The sequence below is a fragment of the Convolutriloba macropyga genome, chromosome 6 (genome assembly GCF_964194025.1).
Source record: "Convolutriloba macropyga chromosome 6, txConMacr16.3, whole genome shotgun sequence".
Classification (NCBI taxonomy): domain Eukaryota; kingdom Metazoa; phylum Xenacoelomorpha; order Acoela; family Convolutidae; genus Convolutriloba; species Convolutriloba macropyga.
This window is the reverse complement of record NC_134473.1, coordinates 56,094,927-56,121,013: the sequence shown is the minus strand read 5'-3', so window position 1 is coordinate 56,121,013 and position 26,087 is coordinate 56,094,927. Positions and strand designations below refer to the sequence as shown.

Below are 26,087 nucleotides of genomic sequence, written 5' to 3'. Positions count from 1 at the left end.
ATGTCTCAAAAGGCAATCTCACTTGGCAGGATCCTAAAACTCACGCAAAAAAAAACAGACGAGCCTGAGACTCAAATTGCAAAAATCAATCCAAAAAAACTTAAAGGACAAAAATATAAACTTAACAAAAGTTACAAAAACCAAGTTCTGCAAAATGAAGAGAAAATTTTCTCTATCTATTCTTTTAGAATTTCACTAGAATAAGTGGGGCTAAAAATCAAGAAACTCAGCAATTATATACTTAAAGCCCGCGTTTGTTAAAACAGGGAATGATATTTATAAAAATCACGCATTGCAAAAACAACGGTCAAGAAGCATTGATGCTAAAAGTGAAATATCCGCCATGATATATACTATAAACCAATATTTAAAGACAATCAATTTAACTTATAACTGTATTTTGAAATTTATAAATCCCTTTCAAAAGCATCTATTTAATCTGATTGGAACACTTTTGAAAAACATTTTTAGCAAAACTTCCGAAATAATAGTTTTCGAAAAGAAGTCTTAACAGAAAGCTATAAATTAGAACTCCAACTCTACGAAACAATGCAGATACAGAACATTTAGCTGATCAATAAACCAATGGAGTGAATTTTACATATGCCAATAAGTTAAGATGACAAAACGGGCAAATTTGGCCAATATCTTTAGAGGGTCCACACTCTACACAACATGGATTCATGTCTTGTCAACAATTTTGGTGTCAATCGCATGCTTAGCGACTAGTGTGGCGTAGAGCACTAATAAGAGAAGTACTCAACGAATTAAAACCCCGGGTTGGCTTTCCATTTTTATCTCGTTTTCGAGGACGAAAAAGCTAATGTCAGACAAAAAACTATCAGACGAAACCAAAGATCACAACAATGACGAAAAGAAAACATAGGCGTCAAATGCCAAATAAATCGTTGACATGGGTCTAACGATTTTAGGGAATATAGCCTCATTCATTAAGGGGAGGAGGAGGAAGCAAAAAATGAGGGGGTTCCGCGCAAGCCAAAATAGCCCTGTACACCATAATTCATGCCTCTAGTAGTTTCGATGACCTGCACACTTTGAAACCAGTGATTCTTGAACAGAACTGAACCGTGACCTACTGTCCCCGGTCCTAACTACTTTATCCCTCATTTCTCCACCATAAGTGATATCCAAATAATTGAAGTTAAATTGCTAGCAAATAAAACCTATGAGAACGCCGATCATAGCTCCGCTCAGCTGCCACTATTAATATGCTATATATTATATGTTATAATAGCATAACCAGCTATTAATAGGGGAATGGGCGATGTAAAGTTATCACTCTTAGAAATGTTTTATAGGCGAAAAAACGACACCACAGGGGTTCGGACCAGCGACCTTCAGGTTGGAAGTATGACATCATAACCAGTCACCCACAATGTCTTTCCGCTGGCTCACAATCGCTTTTACAAGCCAACTTTATTTCAGAAGGAGAGCAATTTAGATCACTCAAAAGTGAAGAACTAAAGTGTGAAAAAAATCACTCAAGAAGCGCAAAAAAAAAAATAAAAAAGACAACACGTTTACAATCATTGCTTCAAACTACGTTCGCGAGTATTAAAAACGATTGAAAACCACCCTTATCTAAACAATTGCTACAACTTTGTCTTTCAATAGTTACTATTATCTTATTAGATTGCAAAAATTCAACTCGCGAAAAAAAGTTTGAACATAATTATCATTCACACGTAAGGATTCCCTTTAATTTCTCCTTGGTTATCACCAGCATTGAATGTCTCCCATTCGTTTGCAATCGGGGCATACAGCAGCTCGTTCGGAATGCCGAAACTGTCAACGATATCTAACAAATGAGGCGAAATCCACTTGACAAGTTCCGACTGCTTTGACTTCAGCATAGCTCCTTGTTCGATAGTTAAAATTTTGTTTATCAAAAAGAAATCGAGGTTTCTGTTGATACTGTGTGTTAAGTAAAGCGAGATTAATTTTTCGGTCAACTCCTTGTTTTCCTGAACTGTGTTGCTAGCGAGGGTATCCAAGCACCATTCAGCCACAATTCTCTCTCCATAAGCAACAGCTGCACTTTGAATTACATCTGAACTTTCATGCATCCAAGAGTTAAACATGGCCTCTCGATCACCAAATACGCTTTGCATAGATTGCCCTAACTCCATGTTAAGTAGAAACTCCCGCTGTTGGAGTAAAAATGCCATAAATGAGGGCACAGTAATGTCAGAGACGGTTTCGGGAGGTGTCGGAGGTCGTGGGCCGCGGGCAAACTCAGACAGACGCTCCTTCGCTACCTAAGCATATACAACTGATTGTAGCGCGCTTAGTGTTGTAGCTCCAAGAACATAATTTTGTGGGAAAATTTGCCATCAATCATATTCTAACAAATCCAATGGCGGTCGATAAATTGATCGAAAACAGTAAATGTCGATTTACGTAAGAATGAATTGGCTAAATTTGAACCGAATTCCGATTTGAACTACAAAAATTCACACATGTTTGTACGAAAAAGGCCATGAATCAAAATTGTTTGCACGAAAAAGGCCATGAAATAAAAACGACAGGTCCTAAATAGTTGAAGTATTGGATCAACCAATAAAGACAAGGATAATCTGATCACCTTCTGCATAAGGACGGCGTTGTCTCCTTCAGCTGTCATTCCCGCGTGTGCACTGGCAATGGCCACACCAAACCTGTTACAGGAGAGATACCCTTGACCACCACACCTCTCTCTGCACACGGAGGCCACTTCTTCTAAATTCCAGGTGACAAGGGGCTTCATCACACAACACTCCATCACTATCTACACATATATAATGGTCCGCAGTTTTTTAAACATTCTCGAAATGAACTTACATTAAGGAAACATAAACCGACTAATGTCGGAAGAATTGCTTTTGAACGACAGGCAGGTGGAAAAACATTGCACCCCGCTGGGGTTCGTACCACTGACCTCCCGATCCAAAAGCAGATGCACTCCCCACTCGGTTATCAGGCTCTACTTTTTGTTTTGCTGCAACCAATTTCATATTAGCAACAAGCTTTACTTCTGAGTGAGAGCAATAGAGATCACTCAGAAATGAAGAACTAATGCGTGAAAAAGCGACTTGAGAAAAAGTCAAAGAACGTTCTGGAAGATAAGCGCAAAAACGGTAAAGCTAAAACTTTGCATAAAAAAGACCAACACGTTTACAATAATTGCTATGAACTTCGTTCAAGAGCAATTAATAACCTAAGAACTTGAGAAAGGCAAAAACTTCATCAAAAAAAGTTTCTATCAAAAAACCAAAACAGTTGGAGGAAAGGCGCCTATCAAATATTGTTTCTGTGGCTATCAATTTTCATTCCGTAATAGAAATTTGAATATGATACGAATTATCGTTTATCTTACTGGTTAAGGCTATTTTTATAACGCTAATTTTACAATTTTAAACAAAACAATACTTTTACAGTTGACTACAATAAATTTTTAATTGTACAATGCCTCTATTCCATATTCCACGTCACGCACGCAATTCAGTTGAAATTGCATGAACGAATGAACAAAAAGCAGATTTGCAGTGGTTGGGACGTCATAAGGTGGTAACAAAAATCTTGACGAAATAAAAATCATACCCGGCAGATTGCCGGGAAACAGCCGCCATTGATTCCAAATAAGCAGGATTGGGATTGAAAGAATAGCAGATATTGAAAAAAAAAAGATTTTTGAGACAAAAACATTTTTTATTTCGGCGGCATTTCGTAGTTGAACATACTTCTTTCTTAGAGAAACTACAGGGCCTAATATCAATACCAATAAGCATTAGAGATGGTAACTAAGACTTATAGGAACGACCTTCAAATAGCGGACATCCAAAATTGGTCTTCATGGGTTTTCCCGTTTCTATTTCTGACTTCAATTTTTTAATACTGACTCTGTTCAATTTGAAATGCTTTGCTGAGCAAACGATGTTCAAAATCAGTTTTAGCAGAATGAGAGAAGAGAGAAATCAGCTTAGAGAAGTCAAAAAAGATTTCACGTAAAATGTTGAAAAAGCCGCAGAAATGAGGTAAAGCGAAACATTTTTGTTCGACGAAGTAAAAAAACATAGCAGGACAAGTCCTGAAATACAATTAAAAGAATTGAATAGAAAACTCAGACGTACTCTACCTGACCAGCAGATCAATTGAACAATGCCAGCAAGAACACAAACAAAATCATCTCAAAAAATTGAAAAACTAAAAGAAACAAAACTAACCAAAAATATTCTCATTACTAAAACTCTTGAAGCTCATTTCCCTTCGGCAAAATTCATCGCTTTAAAAATACATATTTCAAAAATATGTTCAAGGCCACTTTCTGTTTTTGAAATCGGTCCAGTATTATATCTCCATGACATGAAAAAATTCATCGGCCCTTGAAGATCGATTAACTCAAAAATGACCAAAAAATATGAAAAATTAAATCAATTGCAAAAATTGATTAAAACTTGCTGAAAATTGTGATATTAATATCTTCAGAATCATTTCCGTGTCTCTAAAGGCTATCAATAACCCAATTCCAAGCATCAAAAAATTCACTGGCTCAACGATCGATAGCCAATGATTTTTAGAAATCTCAATTTTCAAAAAAAAGAAATTCAATCTATGAAAATGTTGAAAACCGTTCAATTGCCCCCTAGCAGCTATCTACTGACATATTATCAAACCCTGGATAAGGTTGGCTGGCTACTGAGGCAGGAAAAACTGAATATAAGACAAATGTTTAAAAAAAACTTGAAAAAAATTGCATATTTTATCAAATTATTCCTAAAATTCGAAAAACTGTTGTTAACAAATCCATTGAAACTAACAACCATGCGGTAACATTTTACCAGACCCTAAAATAGGTTTTCTCTCACTTGAGAATGGACAAATATCAAATTGACAAAAACTTCAGGAAACCTTAAAAAAATTGCAGATTTTATCAAAAAATTGCTAAAAATCGAGGCATTAAAATGTTGAAAACCAATGCTGCTATTGAAAATTATGCACGACCCTATTATCAAACACTAAAGGAGATTACCTGGTCCCAAAAGCTGGAAAAACTCAAAAAAGACAAAAATTAGTATCGTTTTGCGTGATTGTGTTCGTAGTACCAAAACATATAGATACAGCTCATTAAAGGGTCACAACAAGTAATTTTGTCACGCAAAAGGACTTCATCAACTTTGAAAAACTTCAACCTAAGATTAATCAAACAAAAAACTGAAAAAAATCACAAAAAACATGAGAAATTGCACCATCGAGCCCAAAAACTCATAAAAATGACCTTCTAACATTAAATTGAGGCCATCCCAGCAGCTGCACCACTCTAAGCACTTGAAGGACTACTAAAGCCCGTTTGGGCCTCTAATGAAACTTAATGTCCGCTGGGCTTTACCTGCTTATCCCATTTTGAATGATCAAAGTCATTGAAAAATGTGTGAACACATATTAAAAAAAACATAGCAGGAAAAGTCCTGAAATACAATTCAAAGAATTGAAGGAAAAACTTAAACGTACTCTACATGACCAGCAGATCAATTGAACAAAGCCAGCCAAAACACAAACAAAAGCATCTCGAAAAATTGAGAAACTAAAAGAAACCAAAACTAACCAAACATATACTCATTACTAAAACTCTTGAAGCTTTTTCCCTTCGGCAAAATTTCATCGCTTTAAAAATACATGTTCAAAAAATTTGAAAAAAATTCCCAATTTTATCCAAAAACTTCGAAAGTCGAAAAGTTAAATTCTTAAAACAAATCCATTGAAACTAAAAACCATGCAGTAACTTTTTGTCAGAATATTGAATATGTTTTTCGCGCACTTGAGAATGGACGAATATCAAAAACTGACAAAAACTTTAGGAAGCCTTAAAAAAATGAACGATTTTATCAAAAAAAATGCTAAAATTCGAGACATTGAAATGTTTTAAAATAACTCTATTGCTAGAAACTACGCAGTGCCCTATTAACAAACATCAGCGGTGATTGCCTGGTCCCTGAAGCTGGAAAAACTGAAAAAATGACGAAAAGTTTTCAAAAACAAAAAAAAAAATGCGAATTTTGTTAAAGAAAATTGCTAAAATTTGTAATATTCAAAAACTGAAAGAAATTCCATGACGACTAAAAAATTTTTTCAGTAACTTATTATCCAACGCCTGATGAGGTTTTCTGGACCCTGGGACTCAATCAACTTGAATAATGACAATAATAAATGTCAAAAAATATGAAAAAAAATTGCAAGTTTTGTCAAAAATGCTAAAACTCATGATGGCAAAGAGTTGAAAACCATTCCATTACCTTTAGAAACTATGCAGTAATCTATCATCAAACCCTTTATCAAACCCTAGAGGAGATTTCTCGACACCTCCAAAAAAACTCGAAAAAATGACAAACATTCTCAAAAAACCTGAAAAAAATTGCAAAAATTAGTATGATTTTGCATGTTTGTGTTTGTAGTACCAAAACATATAGCTAATAAAATGGTCATAACAAGCAATTTTTTCTCGCAAAAGAAGACCTGCACCAACTTTTAAAAACTTCAACCTAAGACTAATGAAAACATAAAACCACAAAAAAAACATGAAAAATTGCACCATTTTGAGCCCAAAACTCCTAAAAATGATCTTTTAACTTTAAATTAAGGTCATCCCATTAGCTGCAACACTATAACCACTTGAAGGACGACTAAAGCCCACGTTGGGCCTCTAATGAAACTTAATGCCCGCTGGGCTTCACCTGTTTATCCCGTTTTGAAAGATTAAAGTCATTTTAAACAAAGATCAAACACATCTTTAAAAAAACATAGCAGGAGAAATCCTGAAACACAATTCAAAGAATGGAATCGAAAACTTAAAAAAACACTACCTGACCAGCAGATCAACTGAACTATGTCAGCCAAAACAAAAAAATCTTCAAAAAATTGAGAAACAAACAATCAAACTAAACAAAAATATACCCATTGCTAAAACTCTTGAAGCTTTTACCCCTAAGGCAAAATTTCATCCCTGAAAATTTACCTTCAAAAAATTGTATAAAACCAATTTTATTTCTGAAATCGGTCAAGTATTATCTCCGCAAGAACTGAAAAAAATCCATTGGCCATTGAAGATCGATGAACTCAAAAATGACGAAAATTTTTTTTTTTAATAAAATTAATTGTAGATTTTAAATGTTGCTAAAAACTGTGATAATAATATCTTCAGAAAAATTTCTGTGTCTCTAGAGTTTATCCAGTAACAATTCCAAGCCTCAAGAAATTCATTGGCTCAAAGTTCGATAGGCAAAAATTTTCAGAAAATTCAGATTTCAAAGAATAAATTTGGGTTATTAAAATGTTGAAAACCATTAAATGGTTCCCTAGCAACTACTTAATAACATACTATCAAACCCTGCATTAAGTTATCTATCTATTTGGACAACGAAAACTGAACAAAAGACAATTGCTTTAAATGATCTAGAAAAAAATTTCAAAATTTATCAAAAAATTTTTAAAATTCGAAATGCTAAATTGTTGAAAACAAATCCATTGAAACTAACAACCATGCGGTAACATTTTACCAGACCGTAGAATAGGTTTTCTTGCACTTGAGAATGGACAAATATCAAAAATTGACAAAAACTTCAGGAAACTTAAAAAGAAATTGCAGATTTTATCAAAAAAAATGCTAAAATTCGAGACATTGAAATGTTTTAAAATAACTCTATTGCTAGAAACTACGCAGTGCCCTATTAACAAACATCAGAGGTGATTGCCTGGTCCCTGAAGCTGGAAAAACTGAAAAAATGACGAAAAGTTTTCAAAAACCAAAAAAAAAATGCGAATTTTGTTAAAGAAAATTGCTAAAATTTGTAATATTCAAAAACTGAAAGAAATTCCATGACGACTAAAAAATTTTTTCAGTAACTTATTATCCAACGCCTGATGAGGTTTTCTGGACCCTGGGACTCAATCAACTTGAATAATGACAATAATAAATGTCAAAAAATATGAAAAAAATTGCAAGTTTTGTCAAAAATGCTAAAACTCATGATGGCAAAGAGTTGAAAACCATTCCATTACCTTTAGAAACTATGCAGTAATCTATCATCAAACCCTTTATCAAACCCTAGAGGAGATTTCTCGACACCTCCAAAAAAACTCGAAAAAATGACAAACATTCTCAAAAAACCTGAAAAAAATTGCAAAAATTAGTATGATTTTGCATGTTTGTGTTTGTAGTACCAAAACATATAGCTAATAAAATGGTCATAACAAGCAATTTTTTCTCGCAAAAGAAGACCTGCACCAACTTTTAAAAACTTCAACCTAAGACTAATGAAAACATAAAATCACAAAAAAAACATGAAAAATTGCACCATTTTGAGCCCAAAACTCCTAAAAATGATCTTTTAACTTTAAATTAAGGTCATCCCATTAGCTGCAACACTATAACCACTTGAAGGACGACTAAAGCCCACGTTGGGCCTCTAATGAAACTTAATGCCCGCTGGGCTTCACCTGTTTATCCCGTTTTGAAAGATTAAAGTCATTTTAAACAAAGATCAAACACATCTTTAAAAAAACATAGCAGGAGAAATCCTGAAACACAATTCAAAGAATGGAATCGAAAACTTAAAAAAACACTACCTGACCAGCAGATCAACTGAACTATGTCAGCCAAAACAAAAAAATCTTCAAAAAATTGAGAAACAAACAATCAAACTAAACAAAAATATACCCATTGCTAAAACTCTTGAAGCTTTTACCCCTAAGGCAAAATTTCATCCCTGAAAATTTACCTTCAAAAAATTGTATAAAACCAATTTTATTTCTGAAATCGGTCAAGTATTATCTCCGCAAGAACTGAAAAAAATCCATTGGCCATTGAAGATCGATGAACTCAAAAATGACGAAAATTTTTTTTTTTAATAAAATTAATTGTAGATTTTAAATGTTGCTAAAAACTGTGATAATAATATCTTCAGAAAAATTTCTGTGTCTCTAGAGTTTATCCAGTAACAATTCCAAGCCTCAAGAAATTCATTGGCTCAAAGTTCGATAGGCAAAAATTTTCAGAAAATTCAGATTTCAAAGAATAAATTTGGGTTATTAAAATGTTGAAAACCATTAAATGGTTCCCTAGCAACTACTTAATAACATACTATCAAACCCTGCATTAAGTTATCTATCTATTTGGACAACGAAAACTGAACAAAAGACAATTGCTTTAAATGATCTAGAAAAAAATTTCAAAATTTATCAAAAAATTTTTAAAATTCGAAATGCTAAATTGTTGAAAACAAATCCATTGAAACTAACAACCATGCGGTAACATTTTACCAGACCGTAGAATAGGTTTTCTTGCACTTGAGAATGGACAAATATCAAAAATTGACAAAAACTTCAGGAAACTTAAAAAGAAATTGCAGATTTTATCAAAAAAAATGCTAAAATTCGAGACATTGAAATGTTTTAAAATAACTCTATTGCTAGAAACTACGCAGTGCCCTATTAACAAACATCAGAGGTGATTGCCTGGTCCCTGAAGCTGGAAAAACTGAAAAAATGACGAAAAGTTTTCAAAAACCAAAAAAAAAATGCGAATTTTGTTAAAGAAAATTGCTAAAATTTGTAATATTCAAAAACTGAAAGAAATTCCATGACGACTAAAAAATTTTTTCAGTAACTTATTATCCAACGCCTGATGAGGTTTTCTGGACCCTGGGACTCAATCAACTTGAATAATGACAATAATAAATGTCAAAAAATATGAAAAAAATTGCAAGTTTTGTCAAAAATGCTAAAACTCATGATGGCAAAGAGTTGAAAACCATTCCATTACCTTTAGAAACTATGCAGTAATCTATCATCAAACCCTTTATCAAACCCTAGAGGAGATTTCTCGACACCTCCAAAAAAACTCGAAAAAATGACAAACATTCTCAAAAAACCTGAAAAAAATTGCAAAAATTAGTATGATTTTGCATGTTTGTGTTTGTAGTACCAAAACATATAGCTAATAAAATGGTCATAACAAGCAATTTTTTCTCGCAAAAGAAGACCTGCACCAACTTTTAAAAACTTCAACCTAAGACTAATGAAAACATAAAATCACAAAAAAAACATGAAAAATTGCACCATTTTGAGCCCAAAACTCCTAAAAATGATCTTTTAACTTTAAATTAAGGTCATCCCATTAGCTGCAACACTATAACCACTTGAAGGACGACTAAAGCCCACGTTGGGCCTCTAATGAAACTTAATGCCCGCTGGGCTTCACCTGTTTATCCCGTTTTGAAAGATTAAGTCATTTTAAACAAAGATCAAACACATCTTTAAAAAAACATAGCAGGAGAAATCCTGAAACACAATTCAAAGAATGGAATCGAAAACTTAAAAAAACACTACCTGACCAGCAGATCAACTGAACTATGTCAGCCAAAACAAAAAAATCTTCAAAAAATTGAGAAACAAACAATCAAACTAAACAAAAATATACCCATTGCTAAAACTCTTGAAGCTTTTACCCCTAAGGCAAAATTTCATCCCTGAAAATTTACCTTCAAAAAATTGTATAAAACCAATTTTATTTCTGAAATCGGTCAAGTATTATCTCCGCAAGAACTGAAAAAAATCCATTGGCCATTGAAGATCGATGAACTCAAAAATGACGAAAATTTTTTTTTTTTTTAATAAAATTAATTGTAGATTTTAAATGTTGCTAAAAACTGTGATAATAATATCTTCAGAAAAATTTCTGTGTCTCTAGAGTTTATCCAGTAACAATTCCAAGCCTCAAGAAATTCATTGGCTCAAAGTTCGATAGGCAAAAATTTTCAGAAAATTCAGATTTCAAAGAATAAATTTGGGTTATTAAAATGTGAAAACCATTAAATGGTTCCCTAGCAACTACTTAATAACATACTATCAAACCCTGCATTAAGTTATCTATCTATTTGGGCAACGAAAACTGAACAAAAGACAATTGCTTTGAATGATCTAGAAAAAAATTTCAAAATTTATCCAAAAAGTTTTAAAATTCGAAATGCTAAATTGTTGAAAACAAATCCATTGAAACTAACAACCATGCGGTAACATTTTACCAGACCGTAGAATAGGTTTTCTTGCACTTGAGAATGGACAAATATCAAAAATTGACAAAAACTTCAGGAAACTTAAAAAGAAATTGCAGATTTTATCAAAAAATTACTAAAATCGAGACATTAAAATGTTGAAAACCAATGCTGCTATTGAAAACTATGCAGTACCCTATTATCAAACACAAAAGGAGATTACCTGGTCCCTAAAGCTGGAAAAACTCAAAAAATGACAAAATATATTATCGTTTTGACATAGAGCCCATTAAAGGGTCACAACAAGTAATTTTGTCACGCAAAAAAGGCCTTCATCAACTTTTAAAAACTTCAAACTAAGACTAATCAAACAAACAACTAAAAAAATCACAAAAAACATGAAAAATTGTACCATTTTGAGCCCAAAAACTCGTAAAAATGACCTTCTAACATCAAATTGAGGCCATCCCAGCAGCTGCACCACTGTAAGCACTTGAAGGACTACTAAAGCCCACTTTGGGCCTCTAATGAAACTTAATGCCCGCTGGGCTTTACCTGTTTATCCCGTTTTGAAAGATCAAAGTCATTGAAAAATGTGGGAACACATCATAAAAAAAACACAGCGCCCCAATACAATTCAAATTCTTTGAATTGTAAAAAATTAGGAGCGCTATAATAGCCGGCTGAGAAGATGAGGGCGGCTATTAAAAATAATGTGTTAATTGTAAAAATAAGTTTTCGCAACACCTACCTCTGCATGTTTTGAAGAGTCCCCCGAGAGCGACTGTTTAGACCAGCTGCTCTTAGCGAAGTTCAACCCAATGTTAAGGGCGACAGTCCTTGCAACCAGAGGAGCTATTGCATTCTGTTGCAGCTAAAACACTCAACAATCAGGTACTTTGAACGTACACGGTTCAGTAGAAAAAGTGTTTGTGGAAAATGGTATTACTGTAGTTCATATTTTCTCGTGCTAAATTAGAACAATTAGGGGTAATTAGAACAATTAGGGGCTAATGCCACAATTAGGGGTGATAAAATTCTGATTAGAAACAAAAATCTTACATCTAGACATTGTTCCTTTCGGGCCAATTAAAAGCCTAGTCGACAAATTTAAGCCTAAATACTTTGAGGGTACTTTGTTCACGCCAACAGTCCTCACAAAACTAACCTGATAAGATAAAATAGGCTCGTCTGACTTTCCTGTGGCACCAACAGCAAGTCTAGTAGCCGCATATTTCACAGCAATAGCCAGGGCCACTTTTGATCCCATCATAGATCCCGACGCAATGCACAACCGCCCAGATAATAACTGGTCAGCCACTGTTAGGAAACGCTTTCTCCCGTTTGAAATCTCACTTGAAAATTCACCAGTTGGTGAGATGTCAGAGTACTTGTTTAAGAGATTGGCTTGAGGTACCTCCACATTTCGGAATGTTAACTTGGCATTGTCAACTCCGTTCATGCCCTGAATTTAATGCAAACTTGAACTTGAATATTGTGAATAACATTGTGGGTCCTTTTCTTTGCCAGACTAAGACTACTGATAATAAATTAACACAGCTTCCACAGATTCTTCAAGTACATTTATGACTATTATCTCCTTAAAAATATCATTTTCCACAGAATACAAACGAGAAATATTTTTGCTCAATAAATAATCTTCCAAATTTTACGAAAAAAGAATGCTCCAAATAATGCCACACAAGAGGGACATTAATTTGCGGATAGGAGGGATGAGAAAGAAGGTCAATTCAGTATACCAATCATAATTTTTTCTCACCATTTTGTGACCCATATCCTCAATAGTGACACCTGGCATTGGATTCAAGTCTTTATCTCTAATGGGAACTAGAATAGCATGGATGCCTTGATTGGTCCCCTCCACAATCAACTGGGCAAACACTACACAGTGGTGAGCATGTACTGCCCCATTTGTGATCCAATACTTCTGTGCGAGGGTGGAGGGCGTGTTTATAGTGATGGTTCCTGCTGATTGATTGTAGGTGGCAGTAGTTTCCATTTCTACCGCATTATTCCCGTATCCCAGTTCAGTAAGGCCAAAACATCCAATGTCTTCAAGAGAGTCAACACCCTAAATAAAGATTCCATTCTATCTTCTACACAGCGCATCAATTTCGTGTTCTTTACATTTGAAATCAGCTTTTTAAATTCATTTAGTCACTTCAAGTCCAAATAACAGTCCAGCAAAAGCTCACCTCCAGATAATTGTGATAGTTCATACAATCGGAAGTAAAAAAAAACCTCGATTCCCAATTGTAAATCAGAACTTAATAAAATTGTCTTTTATTGTGACCAGTTTTTGATTTGAATTGCTATAGAATTAGAGACTATCAAATTTAATACCTTTGATAGCTGCATAGCTTGGAAATGCGCTTAAATGAAAGTACTATGTCTCACTCATAACCATTTAATACCATTTATTAATTCTTTGCACCATGTATGTGATTCCATTCGCTCCTAAGAGTTCCAAACTTTGTTCCAAAACTTACTTGGATAACGTTTTGATGTCTTTCCGTGCCTAGTTTAAGAACAGTTCCTCCAAACAAATTAAACTGAACCGTCATCTTAGTGGCCATTGAGGAATCAATAGCAGATGCAAGTTCGTGGGCCATGAACACTTTGAGTGGGTTCTTATTGAAGTCAAAAACGGATATGTAGTTGTTGTCGCAGAAGTATTTCAACCGCTTCAAAGCCATCTCTCGCTCCTCGGAAACTGAAATGTTATACTCGGGTATCATCAGCTAAAACAACCGACACATTTTAAGTGTACATCAGTTAATTGGGGGACTCTCACTATGGTATCGACTTGAATCGCAATTAAAAACTATTTAGCCCACTAAAACAAAACAGACTTGATTAACTTAAAGATTTCTTAAAGAGATTTTTGGATTTCTTCAAGAGAAAATCTGATTGGTTAAAACTAACAAATTGAACTAAAAAATTACGTAGACTGACTGGCAGTCGCTAGATCCCATTTTACATAAAGACAAGCCAAATAATAAGATTGCAAACTTTCGAGTCACCGAAAAACTTTAACAACGCGGTTCAAATCATAAATGCTGGTTAAAAGCTAGCTAAATTCAACACATTAAAATTTTAAAAGTCTATAACACCAAAAAGTGTATGTGTATATTGTTTATGTGTATTCTGTATGTGTATATGTGTATAAAAGTAATTATGTGTCTATTGTTGTTTAAATTAATTGGATTAATCTGGATCTATTGATCTTTTCTTAATCTCGAAGAGGTTTGTCTACCGTTCTGCGTCGAAGAACATAGCAGTTTAGTATTACAGGTGAAAAGTCTACTTTGAAGTGTTTCCTGTGCGAGAGTTTTGATTAACTGTCCACTTTTGATATTAATTATTTACAGTATTGAATTAATAGGTAGCCTTTTGCCTGCCGTTGAACCGAACCTCGTTGCGTTTTCACGTTTTTTTGCTCCACTTGAAAAGTTTTCAATCCTTCATTAGTTTGTCCCGTGTCCGTGCAAAACAGTCCCAAATTGCAAAAAATTCCCAGACAAAACAGTCTCAGACAAAATAGTCCCAGACAAAATAGTCCCAGACAAAATAGTGCCAGACAAAATAGTCCCAGACAAAATAGTCCAACAAAAGCAGACAAAATAGACCTGAATAAATATCAAAACAATTGAAAATATAATCTACAAATATAATCTTGGGATTATTTTGTCTGTGAGTTTTGTCTGGGAATATTTTGCTATTCGAGCCTGTTTTATCTGGGACTTTTCTGTCTGTTCACCAGTTTGTCCCTGTTTAACGTGGCGTCAGGTATGATGGCTTGAATTATTGATTTCTGATTTGAAGATAATAGTTGACCGTTTGCGACACATGGCCTTTAACGCACTCAAGGCCTTTCATTTTCAATGAGTCTACGATGTGCAAATTGATCAGATTAATGGGGTGTGCCTGTTGCAATCAGTTAGATCAATGAGATTAGAACAATGAAACAAATTTGGTTAACTAGCAATTTGGTCGGTTTAGGCCATTGTAAGGGAGCTCTTATATCGAGTTACAGAATGTCACATTTGTATGAAAATCATAGAATCAAAAATCCAGAGAAAAAAAGCATTTCCCATCTCTCAAAATAAACAGCTGCTACGTACGGATTTTTTCATGAAGCATTTAAACAACAATAACATGGCTTTAGACCTGGTGTAAGCCGATATAAACATTGAAGCCTCATATCTCCAGGAGCTGGATCTTACCTCGCCATCCATTCATTTAATCACAAAGTGGCAAAAAAGATATAACAAACTCTTGAACCAAAAGGCAAGAAAACACGGGGAAACCATACAAAAAACAATGGAAAAATGTTCCCCAGCATGCGGTGAACTTTCACCATCTTTTTCAATTTCTATAATAGAAGAACGCTATCCATAACATCATTATTGTTTAAAGCACTATTTAGAATCTCAACAGTGCCATCATTTTAAAAGAGCTAAGTTTTCAAAAGCTTAAGAAGGGTGAATTCAGATGGTACAAGTTGCATTTGCAAAGGCAGTTAGTCCCATTCCACAGCAACAGCATAAGAGAAAGACGCTCTTAAACGATTAGATTTATATTTAGGCACAGATTAGAAGCACATTGACGTCTCGTAACTGCAATATTTCGTCCAATAAAAACAGGGATGTAAACAGGGAGCCGGAAAGATTGATGCACATAGGAGATAGAGCAATAAAATCGTGAAATTAGCTGCCTGATCGATAACCAAAGAAGTTGCTTTAGGCTGTCCGATGTTGGTGTAGAATGAGCAGGACGGCTGCAGAGTTTGCAATTCGCTGCAACTTTGAGAACATGGCAGGTAATTGCAATAACCAAAACTCTATATGAACAAGCCAGATCAATACTTTCGCATTGATAGAATTCAAGTTATAATAAGACCTCGAACAAATGGAACTGATTTATAGCTTCAGAAAAAGTGTAGAGCTGAAGTAACAACCAACTTCTTTAATTGTTCTGAGTAATTGCAGTTATCAGGCAGAACTAAAAAGACCATGATTTAGCATTTTGCAGTTAAGTTAAGTACCGTCTACATAAAAATGGTAGTCCTACATCATTTCACTCAATTCATCTTCCAAGGGCAAACAGCACGAAAGAAGAGCACCTGAAACCAATCCCTGCGGCACGCTATATGAATTTCTCATCTCAACGTAAAAACCCTCAAAAAAACCTTTTATAAACTATAGGCTTCCAGACCAACCCTTTTCAATAAAGTCTCAATAAGTACGATCAATTACATCAAAATTAGAAAAAATTACATCAAAATTAAAAAAAGTTTGGAACGTTAACGACGATAAGAAATCTGATACCTGCTGATTACTTGACTCAAGATGCCGAGTTTGCTCATAATCGGCACATTCCAGAGCTTAGGAGATAAACTTAAAATTTGATGTAGAATGCTAGTTTAGCAGATCTTCCGGGTTAAGATGAGACTTTTCGATGAACAGCCTCATAATACTCTGTTCCAATTCCCTCGGAAAATAACCTGCTATAATTGAAAAATCTTTGTGGAGAAGCTGAGGATATTTGATAAAGCAGCTTTAAAAAGCTTGTTTGGCAGCTAGTCAATTGATGAGGTACTGTTAAAGGTCTGAGAACATTCAAGGCAGTAATGGTTCAGTCAGCTCAATCAAATTTTGGATCTGTTGTTTCGCCCCCCAGCTTAGTGAGCATAAATCTTTTATGAACCCAGCCACACGTGCCATTTTCTTACATAATAACCTTCTGAACAACGACATATAATCTGTAACTGGGGGTCAAGAAACCACTGGTGGGCCGAAACAGAAAAGATCCTAAATTTCGATCAAATTTTGGCTCAAATTGTCAAAGCGTAGGCCATTTGACGAACGTGAAGACAGCAAAACCGACACAATTTTCTATACAAATAATTCATTAACTTTATTTGGACGGCGTGTGAAAAACTCGTCCAATCTTTTTCAGCATGATCCGTTGTAGTTCCACTAAAAAGATTGTTTGGCAAAGCGGTTGCATCAAAGTTTTTCCACTGCCTCAATGGTAATTTTTGACTGGTTTAGAAATTCGAACCTGTAAAATATCAAAATTCATACCGCATGATACCGAAAAATTGATATGAGGAAATGATACGAATTCAAGAATCTTATTAGCTGTTGTTATTCAAACGTTCCTGGATATTATGACATGATCTAGCAAACTAACAGATATGTGCGTACGATCACGCTCTTATTGTGGCAGATCGACTTCGTACAGAAATAATGTCCAATTTCGCATGGCATTCTTTGTCGTAAGCATTGATACATTTTTATCACCAAGTTAAAGCAGTCTTTGAAACAATAGTTCTCTTGATTTTTCCAGCAAAATTTAAACAGTGAAAGCTTGTGTTGGATATATTTACAGGTGTAAAATTTTGAATTCGAAAAAAGTGTTAAAAATAGCTGGGACATCACTGTTCAAGAAAGAAATCGCCCTTTCAATTATCCTTGATCAACGTTTTGATCAGAATTGGAAAGCTAAAATTTATTTGCTTCAATTCGATTTTTATTGTGAAAGCTTCTTATTACGCAATGAGCTAACATTACATAAGCAAACTTTCAGACCCGACCTGATGGATAGACAACAGGATACCTACGTTTACAAAGAACCAAGCCACTCTCGAGCACTTTTTGTTTACAAAACCTTGAGAAAGCAAGATTCTCAGGCCAACAGTTAGGAGATTCAATCTCTGGATCAAATTTGAAAACGCAGTGAAAAGACTTTTAACGAGACTCATTTCTGGTTATTGCACGAATTTTCAATGGATTCAATCCTTTGCTGGTGCAGTAATTGATAATGTCAACCACCGAAACAGTTGCTTAATCGAGCACTATCTATGACGCCTTTGGGTGGCTCACAGGGCAGAACTAGATGAAGCACGCTTTATTTGTACCAGTTTGATATACGTTTGGTTTCGGAGATAGGGAAAATACAATTCTCTTCACATTTTCCAATCCCTACAAAGCAGGCAGTGAGATTGCAGCAGATGCAGCAAATCTGTCAGCTTGAAATAAGACGTGCGACTGTAAATAGATCAAAGAGGGAAACTTTGATACTGAACTTTCCATCAATCTTAACAAGCCAAATCCGCTCAAAACCACATTGAAAATATCTGGCGTCGGTTATGCCAACATACCTAGCTTCGGAGACCATCAAACCAGAACAAGAAATGCACGAATAAGAATGGCGACAATTATCGAGCTAAGAAAATTTTACGGTGACACATGTCTTAAATTCTGGTGCCTTAAAATGGATAAAAAACTTCCGCAATTTTAAGTGCAATCAAATTCAAATTCAACAATCAAGGCCCGCCGTACAAAGCTACATCTGTCGAAAAGTCTGACTAACAAGCTGTCTGAAAAAGCTCAACCAGAAATATAGCAATTTTTAGCCGTTAGTCATGAGAGCTGCTCACCGACATAAACGCGTCACCAAACTATGCCCCACTGTTCCCCTAGCCCTGGAACCACCTGTCACCCACCAAGGAGCTAGAGCTAAGTCGGAGCACTAGTGTCGCTTATCGGAAGGCAAAAACCGTTATCTATAATTACTTAAGAAAAGACCAATCATCACACAGCGGGATCAAAACTGAATGTAGTAAAACGATGTGACGATAATTAAGAAGAAATTAAGTCAAACCGTCCAAGTGCAGTGGCTGATGAATTGAAAGAGCGACGTATTTAGAAGCTACCTGCTTCATGAATTGTTTTCCTAAATGTGATGCGATCAAAAGGCCCCACGATATAATTCGCGTCTTAAAGATCAAGTAGGCCTTTACGTCAACCTATGAGAGCAACCGGTAGAGACACGACCTCACAGCATAGAAATCCTCCTTTATTACTCCCGAAAAAGAGTATGGTTCTCTTAGTCCGGTGACAACTTGCCATCTACCACACCGCTAATGCAGTAAGATAGCCGCACCAGATTCCTATGTCGAAAGGTAACTGTTAATATTTATTATTACTCAATATTAAAATGCGGCTAGCTGATTGGTTGAGAACATCTAACTAATAGTACCGCAAAAATTTTACTCCAAAACTAGTTCTGCGAGGAAGCTACAACCGCATCAGATGAATCGAACTCCAAATGATAAGTTATCTTATGAAGTCTATCCTAATTTGGTCGATACTGACCATTTACCCAGATAGTTGCTATTAAGACACATGCAGTACAATAACAGATGTTGACAGTGGGATTGTATAACGTCCTGCGCAGGACAAAACCTGGATAAATGTACAATCAGCATCCTTTATAGTACTCAATTTCAATTAATCTATATTATTTATGCAGAAAATCTACAACTCATACTAATTCATTGATGATAATATTAATAATAGGAATCAAAATCTTGAACCAAAAATAGCCAGGCATATTTGAGAGAAAAAGATTAGGGGATCAATCCAGTGGCGATCTTATCACATCATAGAATTTTTGCGATTGACATACATCGTCGTTCATTCAGAAACTTCATGCGGTTTTGATAATTAACGATGAACAAAGGTCAGCTACTATTTTGTGATAATCCTAATCATGACCATTGCTCATGATAAGTATTAGATAATATTCGAACAACAATACCCTTTATATGACCGAATTGATAATTGAAGAAAAAAATTGACAGTTTCATTAACAATGGTTCTTTTAAATAGACTCTTATTTTTGGTGGTTTTAAATCAAGATTCGAATAACTTATAAGGTGATTTAAAACAACAACCGCCCCTCTTCTACCATGGCCCCAATGGAAGCTTCGACAACAGGACGCCGGCGCATTAACCAAAAATTTATTACATGAATTCTGCCCTTCAACATTTACTTCATTTCTGTAAAATCCTTTCAATTGCGTCGCTATCTTTCTAGAGCAAATCTTTTTGTAGAGCTGGTATTCATTTTTCCTTCTTCGCTAATCATTTGTTCACATTGTTCATCTCTTTATACGAAAATGCATTAAAGTCACCTCTTAGCATTCATTTCTGTTCATTCACTCCACGTACAAAGGTCTACCCTCTGTAATTTCAGACAGTCACACTCATTGCTCAAAATGATCTCTTCATCTGAGAAGGTGGAGTTCCCAGCAACGGCTATGGATCGAGTGGATACCAGAATGCAGCGACTTCTGGAAAACATTTACAAAAGGAAACGTAAAATTATATAGCATCGTTGTTCACTGGAAGCCCGTCTTTTCTAATATCGCAAAAACAAAACTCGTGTCAAAATTAAGGATACGCTCAACGTAATTCTCATTATAACCCTTGAAGATAACCCGCCAATAGATAACGCATATGCATTGATATTGCCTCATCTAATTCGTGTAAGATGGAAAACCATATCGAAAACAATCCCTAGAAGACTGGACCGATGGATCCAGATGCAATTTCCACACCTGTTGAACGAAGCAAACGCACATCAGGACCGTTTACGTAAGGCAATAAGAAAAAAGTGAAAACAGAGCCTTCGATTAAAAAAAAGAAAACCGGTAAGAAATCAAACACTTCAGAACGCTTGTCTGACTATATAAAAATTGGTGTCCTATCCACATCAAATAAAAACCATGATCTTACGCGAAAAAGCATCCAATTAGTCGAAAAGCGGATCAAGAGTATGTGATATCGGATTTGAATGAACGTGACTTTCCTTCGACCCATCCGTCTTCAAAAAAATACATGTTGTGTAGCATGTTGTGTAGTCGAAGTCCCTCCAGTATTGACGAAGAAAATGGAACATTATTAACATCATTGAGAACTCCATTAAGAGATCTTTGTAAAACATTGTCCAAACTCGCCTTTAGATTTGCAACTGAGATTTCAGCATTTGGGCTCAATAAATAACTTGCCCTTTGATAGCACTAGATGAATGCCCGGGAGTTAGACCTTTAGGCGAGGTGTTTGGAAGAGTAATAGGCAATAGTATTGTAAAATGTGTAAATCAAGATCTTCGTAAAATTGGGGGAAAGGTACAGCTATGTCAACGACAGAACTCCATCGACGTTTCCACGAACAAATTGAAAACGCAATTCTACTTGTCTAGGACAGGAGAAATTAGTCGACGCTTCCACGATAAAAGTAGAGAAGCAATTCTACCTTTCAATGAAAACAGCGCATTCAAGTCTTATCTGGCCTTGAACATCGCAAAGCTTTGTCCATGCAGCAATTAAAACTCCTAAGAAACCATGGGAGATTTTTACAGAAAAGAAATAATCAAGCCTCAATAAGGTCCGACAGGGACTCCATTTACAATGGCAATTTATGGTGTAGCTGTTCTTCCACTCGTAGATTAAATCGAAGGTCAGAATACCCCCCCCATAAAAAGTACGCCAATGACGGTAAAGCTGTTGTTACCCTTCAGTCTTGAAAGTTGTACACGAACGGCTCAAAGAACTTGGAGAAGCCTTTGGATGTAACAAAGTGTCTTCTAATTGCAAAACTGAACTAAGTAGAGAGCTAAAAAGCGTTTTTGTGAGTAGATTTTAAAACCTTTACATCTTCCTCTGAAAACATGCCCAATACAGTAATGAGTCTCCCCAAAATGTCTGACACAAATGGAGTCCAAAGAACCTCGAATTCACTGCAAGAACAGCGCTGCATTCCGCCAACCAACTTAAGCAAAAACCCGCTAACATTATTGTGATCCCTTCAATGCTGACCATCCTTCCGTCAACAACAAAAACAGAAATATTTCTTCCAGTGAGACTCGGCCTAAATTTGCTATTACCTGAAGACAAGGCAAACATGTATCACAGATCTCTTCAACTCTGTGAACCCTTGTATGAGTCAAGCGCTGCAAACACAATTGTTATGGAAAACCAGATCCTTGAGATAATCGGAAGACAAGCAGCTCAAGGTTCTCGAAAACAATCTACAAATGCGAGATATTATGGATGAAACTGATGTTTATTCTCCACGACTCACTAAGGACAGGAGCGTTGTGCTGTTTGACTGCGCAACAGTCAAATAGTCATAATTTTGGCCTAACCAGGGGAAAATTTAGAGATTGCATCGACCTCAGATACGGCTGAGAACTCTTGAAAATACCATCAACCTGTAGATGTCATGTGAGGAAACATATGATGTAGCGCATGGGTTACATTGTCCAAAAAGTAACTATACCCACATCCGGCACGATATATGCGATTCATTTTCCAATTTGCTCGATGAAGTGTGTGATGATATCGAAGTGGAGACCTGTTCTAAAACCGTCGCTAATAGAAGTACCACAGCTGACGACGACAATCGTTTCGGTATCACAGCAAATGGACTATTTGGTTCACACTTCAGTAAAACTTTTTTCGATGTATCTGTTTAGTCCGTTTGTTAAGAGTTGCCCTAGAAGCACCGGATTCCTATAAACATCACAAGACCATCAGAAAATTGAAGTATGAACAAAGAATTTTTGAAGTTGAGAAGGCCATCTTCTGTCCATTGCACTTCATCTGCACTGGGGGAGCTAGCCCGTCAGGGTCGAAAGTCATAAAGACGATGGTATCAAGAATCGGCGAAAGAAAAGAGGATTCGTATTCTAACTTAAATAAGGACATGAGCTGCGCGCTTTTGCGTAGCTCTATATTCTGCCTTCGTGGCCAGCGACCAATGAGCCAGAGTCCCATTGTCGAAGCGTGCATTGGAGCCATAGAAGAAGAGGCATGGTAATTAATTATTCAAATCTCCATTTAAAAAGATTTTGTACACCCTTTCATATTCCTACTGAAGATATCTTTATTTATCTATGATGAGTTGACGTTTGACTACTATCTGAAGTTATACAATATACATAGGAGTTGACTTGCCGCACAATCAGCAAGAACCTCAGTTCTTAATTCCATCAGAGAAAAATCATATTTTACTCAAGATGTAGCAATGTGCTCGGCTTCTCAGGCTCGTCCCAAGTTCCAACCCGTTTTGCTATGCGTAACAATTCTTTGCAATGTTTTCTATGGCAGGCCATGGTCTCGTTCAAAATAAGTTTTCGCAAAAATAGTTATGAAATTAGCTGCCTTCTGAAAGCTAAAGCCATAATAAAATTAGAATAAGTGGCTTGCAGTCCCTTAGAAGCGAAATCTCTACCTACCTCAGATCCTAGCGCGTTCTTCCAAAACCGTTCTCGTTCATCGTGGTTATCGTGGTCCAACATCAGTTGAAATGCATCCTTTTTAAAACCTGTCGATGACTCTTTCCATCGTCCTCTTAAAACAGCAGCAGATGAACGCCGAACAGTACTTAACGCCGCCATTGCTTCTGAAAGAAAATCGTGGTTTAAAATTAACAAGCAACATAAAAGTAGCCAACCGTAGCAGTTCATGGCTTACGATCTGTCCCAGAATTGCAGATCAGCACAATTCGCAAAAATTGCTAAGCCTCTTTTTCCGTCACCCTAATCGAGAACGATTATTTATACAGTGTACGCTTCTCTCATTCAACAAGGGCCAGTAGTAGTAGTAGTGCAGAAATTAGAGTAAGACTCTTGGGTTTCAACCCAATTTTACAGTTCACATCAGTTTTATCTTCTTTAGTATGTTGCAGTTTCCACATCTGCAAACCACTCTCCATCTATTATTATTATTATTATTATTATTATTATTATTATTATTATTATTATTATTATTATTACTATTATTATTATTATTATTATGACTTCGTGGATATGCCACTGGGATGTTATTCCCGCTGTTAGGTTCTAGGATGTGCACGACAGTTTTCACAGATACAAATGAATGTCCATGTGCAAGGATTCTGCTCATTCCAGTTCCTTTCCAAATAGCTCCACATGTATTCAATGAGTTTCCTCTTCAGTTGCTGCTCACAGAAGAAGTCCATTACTTTCTGGATGACGTTCACTCGGAACCCCGTTCTGTACCAGAAGTTCAATCTCTGAACCTCATATTTGGCCTCTGGGAGTGCCACTCTTTTCCTTCTGTCCTCTCCAACAACTCGGATTTCTGAGAATTCCACATCATACTTGCCGCTCAGAAGGCTACTAAACATCAACAGATCTTTCAATACTTTAAAATAAAGTGGTGGTAGTAGATTCGATTTTAAAATAGCGTCCTTGTTGTCAATACTCCCGCAGATCCATTTCATTGTTTTCTTGTGGAAGGATTCCATGATCTGGTATTCAGATTTTCTAAGTTCCCAGCATTCCGATGAGAAGAGCAGGATTGGTGAAAGAATGGTTCTATACAAGTGTACTTTTGATTCCCGTGGTAAAGCCATAGAAGTGTTTCGTCGCAGAAGGAACAGTGACTTCACTGCTTTGCCGACTCGGTGTTTAGCATGGTCTCCCCAGTTTAGATGCCGAATTACAATCCGACCAACATCTTTAACGAGGTCCTTACTTTCAATCGGGTTATTACCAAGCATGAACTGCATCTGGTTCAGAGTCTTTGGTCGATTTCCAACTTTGAATTCGGTTACAGAGCATTTCTTACTATTGAACAGCAGATGATTTTGAGCACTCCAATAGTGTACGTTATTTATGTCCTCCTGTAGCTTCTGTACTGAGGTGTCATCTCCGTTGAATATCACCTTGAGATCATCTGCAAAGAGCAGGGCAAGTGAAGAAAAAACAACATTGGGAAGGTCGTTTATGTATATCAAGAATAGGAGCGGGCCAAGGACAGATCCTTGGGGGACGCCTGTTGTGATCACGAGGGGTTCGCTTTTAACATTGTTGATTTTAATTTTTTGGGTTCTACTTTTGGGTTCTTAAGTAGTCACGTACTAATTCAAATACTCCCTCAGACAAATCAAGTTGTAGTAATTTCCGTAGGAGCTGGCTGTGTTTGATCTTATCGAAGGCTTTCGAAAAGTCAAATAGGACAAGAAAGTTCACGGAATGTGCAGATCCAATCATTTTGTAGATTTGGGTCAAGCTGTAGAGTAATTGAACAACAACAGAACGTTTCGTTCGGAATCCGTATTGGTAATTACTTATCTCTGCTCCGACAGTTTTCATCAGTGCTCGAAACATGAACTTCTCGAATAGTTTTGAGACTATGTTCAGCAGTGTCACAGGACGGTAGTTGGACACTTCTTTTCTATCATTGTCTTTGAATATGGGTGATAGGATGCCAATTTTCCATTCCGACGGAAATTTCCTTAGTCGCTTGATGTTCGCAAACAGATTTTTCAACGATGAGACTACAACGTTGAAAGTTTTCTTCAGGAATACTGGTGGGATTTCATCGTTTCCGCGGCTTTTGTTTGGGTCAAATCGCTCCAGTTCAGCCCTGATCTCCGCTTCACTGGATTCCAGCTGGATGCTGCCAAAGCGATGACCACTTGGAGGTTCGAAGTACTCGTAATCATCATCTGTTACAACAGATGCGAAATATGAATTGAAGAGTTTCGCTTTTTCTTCATCCGATCTTGCTTCACAGTTAGTGGCTTCTGATTGAAGCATGGGTGGCAAGTTGTCTCTCTTCAAACTTTTCAAGTACTTGAATATTTTCTGCTTGTTTCTCGTGGCGAAGAGAGATTTCTCACACTCAGCTCGATTTTCGTCTTGCATTCTTTCGCAAATTTGCGACAGTAGTAATAACTTCCTTGATTGCTGAGAACCTTTCTTGGCAATTTTCCTTTGCTCTGTCGCCAGTTGGTTCATAGTCATTGGATGATTGATAGGCTCCCCAATCAGTTTCGGGCATGTTGAAATCTCCTGTTAGAATAAGATCTCCAATACAATGGCGTTCCAAGAAAGAGAACATGTCTCCGATATGCTCTGGCGGGATCTGGTACTTACTACCTTTTGGGGGATTGTATAAAACTGCGATCCAGCACGGTTTGTTAGTCTCGATTTTAACAATTTTTAGCGATGTTTAGATGCTCGGGGGAAGGCTGCTAATATCTATTTCTGTGTGCTTTATTTCATTTCTAATTGCAATCAGAACTCCACCGTGTGCTGATATATCTCTTACGGCTCTGTGGTCTGCTCTCACAATGTTGTAGTCTGGAAGAAAGAGTTCACTATTCCTGACATTTGGCATCAGCCAGGTTTCAG

General features: G+C 36.1%; 3 protein-coding genes across 3 annotated transcripts in view; all 3 read right to left on the bottom strand.

The window, feature by feature from the left end:
- Positions 1–26,087, bottom strand: part of LOC142341786 (small ribosomal subunit protein eS7-like) — a 115,876-nt gene that overhangs the window by 8,215 nt on the left and 81,574 nt on the right. The gene's annotated exons all lie outside the window — the stretch shown is intronic.
- Positions 1,585–23,347, bottom strand: LOC142341784 (uncharacterized). Its single transcript, XM_075393009.1, has 7 exons — positions 23,160–23,347; positions 13,556–13,807; positions 12,826–13,137; positions 12,214–12,510; positions 11,797–11,919; positions 2,606–2,788; positions 1,585–2,279 (listed from the first exon to the last, which is right to left on the bottom strand). Exons 1-7 carry the CDS (start codon positions 23,319–23,321, stop codon positions 1,701–1,703), a joined length of 1,908 nt encoding a protein of 635 aa, XP_075249124.1. The 5' UTR covers positions 23,322–23,347; the 3' UTR covers positions 1,585–1,700.
- On the bottom strand, positions 23,759–25,697 carry LOC142341354 (uncharacterized). The gene is made up of 2 exons (XM_075392281.1): positions 25,019–25,697; positions 23,759–24,624 (listed from the first exon to the last, which is right to left on the bottom strand). The coding sequence occupies exons 1-2, from the start codon at positions 25,695–25,697 to the stop codon at positions 23,759–23,761; spliced, it is 1,545 nt and encodes a 514-aa protein (XP_075248396.1).